Consider the following 13,207-nt stretch of genomic DNA (forward strand, 5'->3'; position numbering starts at 1 on the left):
ATATATATATATATATATATACATATATATATATATATATATATATATATATATATATATATATATATATATATATATATATATATATATATATATATATATATATATATATATATATATATATATGAAATAAGATCACAGTGAACAGGTGATTTCAAAATATGCAAAACAACCACTCTGAAAGAATAGAGAAATTCCAAGCGCTTTCGTGACTACTCACATTATCAAGGAACTATGATAATGTGAGTAGTCACGAAATCGCTTGGAATTTCTCTATTCTTTCAGAGTGGTTGTTTTGCATATATATATATATATATATATATATATATATATATATATATATATATATATATATATATATATATATATATATATATATATATATATATATATATATATGTCGTGCCGAATAGGCAGAACTTGCGATCTTGGCTTAAATAGCAACGCTCATCTTGCCATATAGGACAAGCGAAAATTTGTGTATGCAATAATTTCGCCAAAATCATTCTGAACCTAACGAAAAAAATATATTTCACTGTGTTTGTTTAGTAAGTATTAAATTATTGTAAACAAATCTAAAATATATTTAGTTGGATTAGGCTAAAATAAATTGTTCTTGTTATAATAAGGTTAGGTAAGTTTTTTAAGATTCTTTTGGTGCAAAATTAAAAATTTTTACATTAACATTAATGAAAAAAATATATCTTTGAACGTATAAGAGAAAATTTTCGATAGGACTTAATTTTAAATGAGTTCTTGCTAATTGACCAGTTTTACATATTCGGCACGACATATATATATATATATATATATATATATATATATATATATATATATATATATATATATATATATATATATATATATATATATATATATATATTTTATATATATATACACATATTTATATATACATATATATATATATATATATATATATATATATATATGTATATATATATATATATATATATATATATATATATATATATATATATATATATATATATATATATATATATATATATATATATATTATATATATATATATATATATATATATATATATTATATATATATATATATATATGGTCTGATGGAAGTCAAAAGCGTCCTGATGGAGCCACTATGCTACCCTGGAAGGATGGAAAGCAGATTGCCTGGGACTACACCTGTGCTGCCACATTGGCAGACACCTACTTGCCATACTCTGTAGTGGAAGGGGGTGGAGCTGCCAGCCACAGGGAGACCCAGAAGATCCGAAAATATGAAGACCTTCCCCCTTGCTATAACTTCATTCCAATAGGGTCGGAGACCCTTGGAGCATGGGGCAAGTGTGCTCTAAAGTTCCTCAAAGAGCTGGGTGAAAAGCTCATCATAGAAACCAAGGACCACAGGGCGACCAGCTTCCTCTTTCAGAGACTCAGTGTTGCGATCCAGAGAGGAAATGCCTGCAGCATTCTGGGCACGCGGCCCACCGCAGGGGAGCTGGACGAAGTATTCGAGATGTAGCTCTGAGTTACCTATGTTGTTTTACTTTGTATCATATTTTTGTGAATGTTTTGTCAATGTATTTTGTCTTTAAATAAAATATATATACATAATATAGGGGGTGGTAGGAGAAAATTCTCAAACAGCTTCAGGGAGAATCTTGAGTTTTCCCAGAAGCAAGTTTATTCTTTTCTCTGAGGATGAGGGTCCCCATAACAGTTCTAGAGGTGGTACCTCCCTATATATTATATATATTATATATATATATATATATATATATATATATATATATATATATATATATATATATATATATATATTTATATATACATATATATATGTATATATGTATCATATATATATATATATATATATATGTATATGTGTATCATACATATATACATATATATATATATATATATGATACACATACACATATATATATATATATGATACATATATACATATATATATATATATATATATATGTATATGTGTATCATACATATATACATATATATACAAAACAACCACTGTGTGTATATCTACATTTTTGGGCATAAGACACAAAATATCATCATTGTGTCTTATACCCAAAAATGTAGATATACACCATTTCCTTGGCAAATTAAATAGCTTAGCCCATTCTACAAATTTTACTGTTGAGTTTGAAGAAAATAACTCATTGCCTTTTCTAGATGTTTTAATTATTAAGGGTAATAATGAATTCAAATTTAAAATTTACAGAAAACCTACAAATAACTGTTCCTATGTCCACTATTATTCTTCCCATCAAGATAGAGTCAAACTGTCTGTTTTCTCATCAATGTTTTTGAGAGCTTTACGAATTTGTAGTCCTGAGTTCATAGATGAGGAAATATCCAAAATTTATGAAGTAGGTACTGATTTGAAATACCCAAGAAATGTAATTGATAAATCTTTTAAAGTTGCTAGAAATACTTTTTACAATCCAAAAAGGGACAACCAGCCTTATTCAACTAAAAATATGTTGGTTCTCCCTTACCATGAAAACTTGGTTGATATACCTTCTCTTCTTAAGACTTTTAATATTAAAGTTGTATTCAAAAATCTTGATACAGTAAAAAAAACTTTTGATAAAGAATTCCCCCCAAAATGCTGATGGATGTGTCTATAAGATTCCTTGTAAAATTTGCGATAAAGTTTATTACGGTCAAACTGGTAAAAATCTCGAACTAAGATTAAAACAACATAATTATAGCATTAGAACTGGACAAGATTCCAATGCTCTATTTATTCATGTAAGAGATTTTAACTATCCAATTGGTTTTCAAAAAGTTTAGAAAGTAGTATCAAGCAAGTCCATGGTCGACAGGAATATAATTGAATCTTGTTTCATAAAAAGCAGTTTTGACAATAATTTGAATATTTCCTTTGGTTTATATAAATTAGATCCATTTATAATTAATAGAATTTGGGAAGAATTTAATAATACATTGGACAAATAATAATTTTTTAAATTTCTTATTTCTTGGGTAGAATAGCTTGTTGGTGGGTTGTATGAAGGACCTGTCTAGTTCGGCCGGCGCGCCTGCTGTCTGGCGTCAGGTGTTTCGTTGTTGTGGGATCTGATAGTGAGGTGTGGGCTACCCCTTTATATACCTTCCTTTGATGCTTTACTTTCATTGTTTCTTGATAATGTGAGTAGTCACGAAAGCGCTTGGAACTTCTCTATTCTTTCACAGTGGTTGTTTTGCATATTCTGAAATCACCTGTTTACTGTGATCTTATTGCATGTATGTGTATGTATATATATATATATATATATATATATATATATATATATATATATATATATATATATATATATATATATTCAACAAGTCGGCCGTCTCCCACCGAGGCAGGGTGACCCAAAAAAGAAAGAAAATCCCAAAAAAGAAAATAATTTCATCATCATTCAACACTTTCACCACACTCACACATTATGACTGTTTTTGCAGAGGTGCTCAGAATACAACAGTTTAGAAGTATATACGCATAAAGATACACAACATATCCCTCCAAACTGCCAATATCCCAAACCCCTCCTTTAAAGTGCAGGCATTGTACTTCCCATTTCCAGGACTCAAGTCCGACTATATGAAAATAACCGGTTTCCCTGAATCCCTTCACTAAATATTACCCTGCTCAAACTCCAACAGATCGTCAGGTCCCAAGTATCATTCGTCTCCATTCACTCCTATCTAACACGCTCATGCACGCTTGCTGGAAGTCCAAGCCCCTCGCCCACAAAACCTCCTTTACCCCCTCTTTCCAACCCTTTCGAGGACGACCCCTACCCCTCCTTCCTTCCCCTATAGATTTATATGCTTTCCATGTCATTCTACTTTGATCCATTCTCTCTAAATGACCAAACCACCTCAACAACCCCTCTTCTGCCCTCTGACTAATACTTTTATTAACTCCACACCTTCTCCTAATTTCCACACTCCGAATTTTCTGCATAATATTTACACCACACATTGCCCTTAGACAGGACATATATATACATATATATATATATATATATATATATATATATATATATATATATATATATATATATATATATATATATATATAATATAATATAATATAATATATATATATATATATATATATATATATATATATATATATATATATATATATATATATATATATGTCGTGCCGAATAGGCAGAACTTGCGATCTTCGCTTAAATAGCAACGCTCATCTTGCCATATAGGACAAGCTAAAATTTGTGTTTGCAATAATTTCGCCAAAATCATTCTGAACCAAACGAAAAAAATATATTCCATTGTGTTTGTTTAGTATTAAATTATTGTAAACAAATCTAAAATATATTTAGCTGGGTTAGGCTAAAATAAATTGCTCTTGTTATAATAAGGTTAGGTAAATTTTCTAAGATTCTTTTGGTGCAAAATTAAAATTTTTTACATTAACATTAATGAAAAAAATATATCTTTAAACGTATAAGAGAAAATTTCGGAAAGGACTTAATTTTAAATGAGTTCTTGCTAATTGACCAGTTTTACATATTCGGCACGACATATATATATATATATATATATATATATATATATATATATATATATATATATATATATATATATATATATATATATATATATATATATAAACATGAAATGTTAACATCAAAAATACATATCACATCCTGTACAATTTTATAAGAGATACATAAAAATCTCTTGAGTAAACAGACAGTTCTTCAGTTCCACCACCAGAGCGAAACAAGTGACAGTAGAGCTCTGGGTCACAAATGCTTTTATGACAGCAACTCTTGATCAGTGGTTGTGAGGGCGATGCTCATGCTAACACGTGGTTGTGACGGTGAAGTTCTTGACAACAAGCTGTTGTGGTGCTGTTACAGCTGTTCAATTAACTTGGAATAATCATCATGAACAACAAACTGATGTACCTTATCCTCACTCTCTCTACACTGACAAAAGCGACTACTACTGACGATAAGTCTCGCCAACACCGAGTTGCAGATGATCTGAGGCCCACCTGTCACCAGCTGCCCTGTGAGACCAGGAACACCAGCTGGACACTTGACATCCCAGTAATAATAAGTCTCGCATCACCATACATGTTCAAATTTACCTTAAACGAGTCTTCATGGTGTCCAAGACTCGTGTTTCTGGACGATAATAACAATGATAAAGCTTGTGTTGACATGAAGCTACAACGTGGTAATATATTACTTCAGGCAAAGTATAAGTGTGATGGATATGTGGATGAGTCCAAGACTGTTCCATTTGCGATGTATTACACAACGAAATGGCTGCATTTTCAAGTGGTTCTCAGTGATGGCTGTCTGAAGATTAATTCGCAGTTCTGGAAGGACGTAGCGAAGCTTCGACTGTGCGAGGTACTGGCTACTCGTGTACGAGTGGACAATGTAAACCTCTTTGGTTACTCCTCTTTGGCTCATGATAAAGATATTAGTTTACTAAATTATATGCAACAGTTACTGCTGATCAACAGCAGTGTAGTAGCCGCCTCAGTGGTCTTCAGTGTGGCTCTCTTATTGTTCGTACTTAGAATTATTAAAACACAACCATGAGCTGATACTATGTTTTTTTTTTTAAATAACGTAAAATCTAGGTCCTTTAGGCCAACAGATGATTCACCACTGAGGGAGTCAGCAGCTGACAGAAACAGAAGAGTCAGGAGACTTTTCTCCTGAAGAACAAAACACCATCGCCTGATGAAGACTTGACTTGAATCTAAACACATATGCAGTATAATGTGATCCTTTATTGACAACGTTTAGCCCACACAGTGGGCTTTTTCAGATCACAAACAGATCTACCTGTCAAGTGACTTGAAAAAGTCCACTGTGTGGGCGAAACGTTGTCAATAAAAGATCACATTATACTGCATATGTTTATATTTCCATTGTGTCGGTATTTTATACCATTTATTTCCAACTTGAATCTAACCTGAAAAAAAAAATCGTGACTCTTTGATCAACTCGAAGTCTAATAAATGTTTTCCTCTATTTTTCCTAATTGTATCAAACGTATCTGAATTACTTACATCATCATCTTTCTAAATTTCTAGATACTCACCTACTGGATGTAGTCGTTGCTACGTCAATTTTCCGTAACGCAAATTTTCTCTTTATATTATTATTATTATAATCAAGGGGGAAGCGCAAAACCCGGAGGATTATACAGCGCCTGGGGTGGGGGATGTGGAAGGCATTCAGGCTTAATTCGGGGAACTGGAGCACAGATTCAATTCCCTAAATCAAGAGCCCCTCACCAACATCAAGGAACCTTCCTTGAGGGGTTTCTCTTTATAAAAATTACCCTTGATTTTAAAATAAATATCACCTGCTTAAAATTTATTTTTATTCCTTTACTATCAATTTTTACCAATACTAACGTTATATTCTTAAAAAAAAATTTAATTTTTACTGTCATACAACATTTCCTTTATTCCTGTGTGTCAACACAGGAATAAATCTTATAATAAAGGGGAAGGAATCTGTGAGTGACTGTAAATATTATGTCTTGTGACGTAATAATTTTCAATATTGTGCCGTTTTATCCATCCTAAAAAAAATCAAGAAGGTGAAAGTGCCAGTAAGTAGTGCCATAAATAACAAAAAGGCACAATACCGTGACTGGAACGATACACAAATAACCCGCACATAAAAGACAGAAGCTTACGACGACGTTTCGGTCCGACTTGGACCATTGACAAAGTGACTTTGTCAATGGTCCAAGTCGGACCGAAACGTCGTCGTAAGCTTCTGTCTTTTATGTGCGGGTTATTTGTGTATGTGTAAGTAGCACCAATATAACTTTTCTGAGTGTGGTCATTGTTTTAAAACTACTGTATCCTGACAAGTCTATTTCTGCTGACAAGTGAGACTTTGGATAAAAAATTAATCAGAAATATAATGTCTGAATGATCTATATTACACATGAGGATAATTTATTCTCTTTATGAAATATATCTGTAGTAATTATTTTACCTGGCTGGACTTTTTTGGTAGTGAGATTATTGTGTTTAAAATCTCTGATCTCGCCTCTCTCCATCTCCAGAAGGTAGGTGAAGAGAAGGAGGAAGTAGGTATGAGGAGAAAATAAGCAGCAGAGACAGAGAAAGTAAACACAGGAGCAGGAAGAAGAGAGTAAGCGTAGAAGTGGAAGAAATGAGGCACAGAGAAAGAATTAAGAACAAAGAAAGAAATGAGACTTATGGGAATGGAATAAGTAGGGATAGAAAAGAGAAAGGGAGTAGAATAGGAGGAAAAAGTAGTAGTAACTGGAGTTGCAATAGTAGTAGCAATAGTACTAGTACTACTATTACTAGTAGTAGTAGTAGTACTATAAGTAGTACCAGTAATAGTACTACTAGCAGTGTAGTAGTACTAGTACTAATAGCAGTATAGTACTAGTATCACAAGAAGCGCAATATCCGATGGACCATAAAACGATAAGCAGGTCTGATCTGAGGAACGGGATCAAGAGCCCCTACCATCACAATAATATCTGACCAATCTTCAAATACACGACAGAAAACACAGAACAGGTTCAAAATATTATATATGAGGGGATACACTAATGGTAAAAGGTTCTTGATCCAAAGAATTGGAGTTACCCTCCCATCCCTCGAATCAAACCTGATTACCATCCATTCCACAAGTTCTATATCACCCATGCACGTTTATTACAAGCGTGATTACGACTCAGAGGGGACGTGAGCTAGAGTACGCCACAGCCATACTGGTATCTGATTCGTCTGTAAAAACCGCATTGTGGTCACAGTGGTGGCCCCTGCTAACCTTCCTATGATGCATAGAAATATACATAGTTGAATAAACCTTATACAACTCATTTTACCTTATTCCTCCGTTATGGTATAATAAGATATAATCTTCCTTATAGTATAATAATACGGCATTAAAAGGATCCGAGTGGAAATAAGTTACTTTGCCTGACTTTTTTTGGTTATCTTAGTTTTTTTATGCATATGCTGCTATGTATGATAATCTATGTAATTGTATTTGTGTATATCTGAAAAAACTTACTAACCTTATTTGGTGGGCATGGTACAGTGGTACAGTGGTACAATGGTACAGTGATACAGTGGTACAATGGTACAGTGGTACAGTGGGTGACGCAGTGGCTTGTGATGTGTCTGAGTCCTCCATGTGGCGAGATGTTTACTATCATGTTACTGAATATTTGGAGCCATATAACAGGAAGTTCTTACGTTATGTATGGGTGATGAGGAGATAGAGGGAGAGGAACCAGTGTGTTGCCTGCCTTGTTACCACCAGCAGTGACAGTACCAGTGTGTTGCCTGCCTTGTTACCACCAGCAGTGACAGTACCAGTGTGTTGCCTGCCTTGTTACCACCAGCAGTGACAGTACCAGTGTGTTGCCTGCCTTGTTACCACCAGCAGTGACAGTACCAGTGTGTTGCCTGCCTTGTTACCACCAGCAGTGACAGTACCAGTGTGTTGCCTGCCTTGTTACCACCAGCAGTGACAGTACCAGTGTGTTGCCTGCCTTGTTACCACCAGCAGTGACAGTACCAGTGTGTTGCCTGCCTTGTTACCACCAGCAGTGACAGTACCAGTGTGTTGCCTGCCTTGTTACCACCAGCAGTGACAGTACCAGTGTGTTGCCTGCCTTGTTACCACCAGCAGTGACAGTACCAGTGTGTTGCCTGCCTTGTTACCACCAGCAGTGACAGTACCAGTGTGTTGCCTGCCTTGTTACCACCAGCAGTGACAGTACCAGTGTGTTGCCTGCCTTGTTACCACCAGCAGTGACAGTACCAGTGTGTTCCCTGCCTTGTTACCACCAGCAGTGACAGTACCAGTGTGTTGCCTGCCTTGTTACCAACAGCAGTGACAGTACCAGTGTGTTGCCTGCCTTGTTACCACCAGCAGTGACAGTACCAGTGTGTTGCCTGCCTTGTTACCACCAGCAGTGACAGTACCAGTGTGTTGCCTGCCTTGTTACCACCAGCAGTGACAGTACCAGTGTGTTGCCTGCCTTGTTACCACCAGCAGTGACAGTACCAGTGTGTTGCCTGCCTTGTTACCACCAGCAGTGACAGTACCAGTGTGTTGCCTGCCTTGTTACCACCAGCAGTGACAGTACCAGTGTGTTGCCTGCCTTGTTACCACCAGCAGTGACAGTACCAGTGTGTTGCCTGCCTTGTTACCACCAGCAGTGACAGTACCAGTGTGTTGCCTGCCTTGTTACCACCAGCAGTGACAGTACCAGTGTGTTGCCTGCCTTGTTACCAACAGCAGTGACAGTACCAGTGTGTTGCCTGCCTTGTTACCACCAGCAGTGACAGTACCAGTGTGTTGCCTGCCTTGTTACCACCAGCAGTGACAGTACCAGTGTGTTGCCTGCCTTGTTACCGCCAGCAGTGACAGTACCAGTGTGTTGCCTGCCTTGTTACCACCAGCAGTGACAGTACCAGTGTGTTGCCTGCCTTGTTACCACCAGCAGTGACAGTACCAGTGTGTTGCCTGCCTTGTTACCACCAGCAGTGACAGTACCAGTGTGTTGCCTGCCTTGTTACCACCAGCAGTGACAGTACCAGTGTGTTACCTGCCTTGTTACCACCAGCAGTGACAGTACTAGTGTGTTGCCTGCCTTGTTACCACCAGCAGTGACAGTACCAGTGTGTTACCTGCCTTGTTACCACCAGCAGTGACAGTACCAGTGTGTTGCCTGCCTTGTTACCACCAGCAGTGACAGTACCAGTGTGTTACCTGCCTTGTTACCACCAGCAGTGACAGTACCAGTGTGTTGCCTGCCTTGTTACCACCAGCAGTGACAGTACCAGTGTGTTACCTGCCTTGTTACCACCAGCAGTGACAGTACCAGTGTGTTGCCTGCCTTGTTACCACCAGCAGTGACAGTACCAGTGTGTTGCCTGCCTTGTTACCACCAGCAGTGACAGTACCAGTGTGTTACCTGCCTTGTTACCACCAGCAGTGACAGTACCAGTGTGTTGCCTGCCTTGTTACCACCAGCAGTGACAGTACCAGTGTGTTGCCTGCCTTGTTACCACCAGCAGTGACAGTACCAGTGTGTTGCCTGCCTTGTTACCACCAGCAGTGACAGTACCAGTGTGTTGCCTGCCTTGTTACCACCAGCAGTGACAGTACCAGTGTGTTGCCTGCCTTGTTACCACCAGCAGTGACAGTACCAGTGTGTTACCTGCCTTGTTACCACCAGCAGTGACAGTACCAGTGTGTTGCCTGCCTTGTTACCACCAGCAGTGACAGTACCAGTGTGTTACCTGCCTTGTTACCACCAGCAGTGACAGTACCAGTGTGTTGCCTGCCTTGTTACCACCAGCAGTGACAGTACCAGTGTGTTACCTGCCTTGTTACCACCAGCAGTGACAGTACCAGTGTGTTGCCTGCCTTGTTACCACCAGCAGTGACAGTACCAGTGTGTTGCCTGCCTTGTTACCACCAGCAATGATAGTACCAGTGTGTTGCCTGCCTTGTTACCACCAGCAGTGACAGTACCAATGTATTGCCTGCCTTGTTACCACCAGCAGTGATAGTACCAGTGTGTTGCCTGCCTTATTACCACCAGCAGTGATAGTACCAGTGTGTTGCCTGCCTTGTCACCACCAGCAGTGACACTACCAGCGTGTTGCCTGTACTACCACCACTATCAACACTGCCAGCACTCCCAGTGTTGTCTTGTCACATCCAGCATTACTACCACTAGAGTGTTGCCAGCACTACCACCACCAGCAGTGCTACCAGCACTACCACCACCAGTAGTGCTACCAGCACTACCACCACCAGCAGTGCTACCAGCATTACACTAACAGTGCTACCAGCACAACCACCAGCACTACCTCCACCAGCAGTGTCACCAGAACTATCACCACCAGCACTACCACCATCAGCAGTGCTACCACCACCAGCAGTGCTACCAACACCACCATCAGCAGTGCTACCACCACCGACACCATCAGCAGTGCTACCACCACCACCACCACCAGTGCTACCACCACCGCCATCAGCAGTGCTACCACCACCACTAGCAGTGCTACCACCACCACCAGCAGTGCTACCACCACCACCACCAGTGCTACCACCACCACCAGTACTACCACCTCCACCAGCAGTGCTACCACCACCACCACCAGCAGTGCTACCACCACCACCAGTGGTACCACCACCACCAGTACTACCACCACCACCAGCAGTGCTACCACCACCACCACCAGCAGTGCTACCACCACCACCACCAGCAGTGCTACCACCACCACCACCAGTACTATCACCTCCACCACCAGTACTACCACCTCCACCACCAGCAGTGCTACCACCACCACCAGTGGTACCACCACCACCAGTACTACCACCTCCACCACCAGCAGTGCTACCACCACCACCAGTGGTACCACCACCACCAGTGCTACCACCACCACCACCAGCAGTGCTACCACCACCACCACCACCAGTACTACCACCTCCACCACCGGCAGTGCTACCACCACGTGGTACCACCACCACCAGTGCTACCACCACCACCACCAGCAGTGCTACCACCACCGCCACCAGCAGTGCTACCACCACCACCACCACCAGTACTACCACCTCCACCACCAGCAGTGCTACCACCACCACGTGGTACCACCACCACCACCACCACCAGCAGTAGCCGCATAAAATAAAGCTTAGCATAAACAGAAAACTAACATCTTACATTCATACGAGTGTTAATTAACTTCTGTAACTACAGCCTTAATGACAATCTTGCTTCATCATGGAAATTATGGAAATAGTTCTGTATATCGTAGCTGCGATACCCATCGCAGTGGCTTTAGTGCTCTTTGTACTGTACATGTACCTGGTTTGTTGTTCGAGACCACGGCACCTGATACGGATACAAGTTGACAGCGACTTACCAACTAGAACCAATGAACGTAACTCTGTGTTCTATGTGCCTAGAGACCAGCCAGAAGCACGCTGTAGACCAGAGCTAGAGTTCAGCCATCACTGTATTCAAGGTAGTACCATACGCGAGATCTCCAGCGAGACGCAACTGTCGAGGAAGTCCAGTATTAACAGTTTGTATGGGTATATGGCAGAAAGAGACGAATCAGCAGCCAGCAACAGTAGTTACCTGGTGCACCAGCAACAAGACAGGATGGAGAAGACCATTACCGCCCTGTGCAGGCAGCAAGAATTGGCCCTGCAACTGGCTAAGGCTGACCTGCTCAACACCTCGTCCCTTGGCAGACAACAGATCCTCCCTATAAACCAGTTCAAGACTGACCCTGTCAAGGCTGATGTAGGAGGCAGCTCACTCTGCCTTGGCACCAACACAGGTACTCTAGTCTGCTGTGACCACAAAACCAACACTTTGGGAGACAGCAGAACAAGCAGTCTGCAGGATCATATCTATGAAGAAATTAACGAAAACCAACCGCATGAAATCACACATTAAGGAGCACCCGAATCAATAACAACACTGCACTAGCCGAGGATTCGAACCCAAGTTGTACTGGCACACCACTGTGAGTTCGAATCCTTGGCTGGCGCAGTGTTGTTACTGATCAATACCACTAGTTCGTGGTTACAATAATATATATATATATATATATATATATATATATATATATATATATATATATATATATATATATATATATATATATATATATATATATATATATATATGCTGCTCGTACGCTAGTACACGAAACAAGGATGAGAATGAAATTAGCTTGAAAGCTCCCACACTACCGTATATCATCGGACCAAGAGTAACACACCTAGCATGACTGGGTACTTGATTTTTGTAGGATTGGGTAGTCCTGTGGGTTAAGGCGTCATGTGATTCTCGCTCACAATGGCGAGCCAGTACAACATGGGTTCGAATCCTTGGCTAGCGCAGTGTTATTATTCATCAATACCACTCGTTCGTGGTTACAATAATATATATATATATATATATATATATATATATATATATATATATATATATATATATATATATCCCAAAGTCAGAGGTACAATATTAATTACCTTTTAAGTCGACAATAATGTAATTACATTTATAGAACGTTTTAAAACGTTAAGAAAACTGTTTATTGTAAGTAAAAATAGGAAAAATATTGTATATATATCTAGTGTTGTACAATTATATCC

General features: G+C 39.0%; 1 protein-coding gene across 1 annotated transcript; it reads left to right on the forward strand.

Moving 5' to 3' along the window:
- Positions 1-4,761: 4,761 nt before the first annotated feature.
- On the forward strand, positions 4,762-12,633 carry LOC138855443 (uncharacterized). The gene is made up of 2 exons (XM_070104798.1): positions 4,762-5,572; positions 10,826-12,633. Exons 1-2 carry the CDS (start codon positions 4,934-4,936, stop codon positions 11,720-11,722), a joined length of 1,536 nt encoding a protein of 511 aa, XP_069960899.1. The 5' UTR covers positions 4,762-4,933; the 3' UTR covers positions 11,723-12,633.
- The last annotated feature ends 574 nt before the right edge of the window (positions 12,634-13,207 follow it).

The sequence above is a fragment of the Cherax quadricarinatus genome, chromosome 94 (assembly GCF_038502225.1).
Source record: "Cherax quadricarinatus isolate ZL_2023a chromosome 94, ASM3850222v1, whole genome shotgun sequence".
Lineage (NCBI taxonomy): Eukaryota > Metazoa > Arthropoda > Malacostraca > Decapoda > Parastacidae > Cherax > Cherax quadricarinatus.

Excerpts from the sequence above, each read along its gene's own strand:
- LOC138855443 (XM_070104798.1), top strand. The coding sequence starts at position 4,934 with ATGAACAACAAACTGATGTACCTTATCCTCACTCTCTCTACACTGACA. Across the intron at positions 5,573-10,825 it reads GTGTGGCTCTCTTATTGTTC|TGCTACCAGCACTACCACCA; the intron begins GTACTTAGAATT and ends CACCACCAGTAG.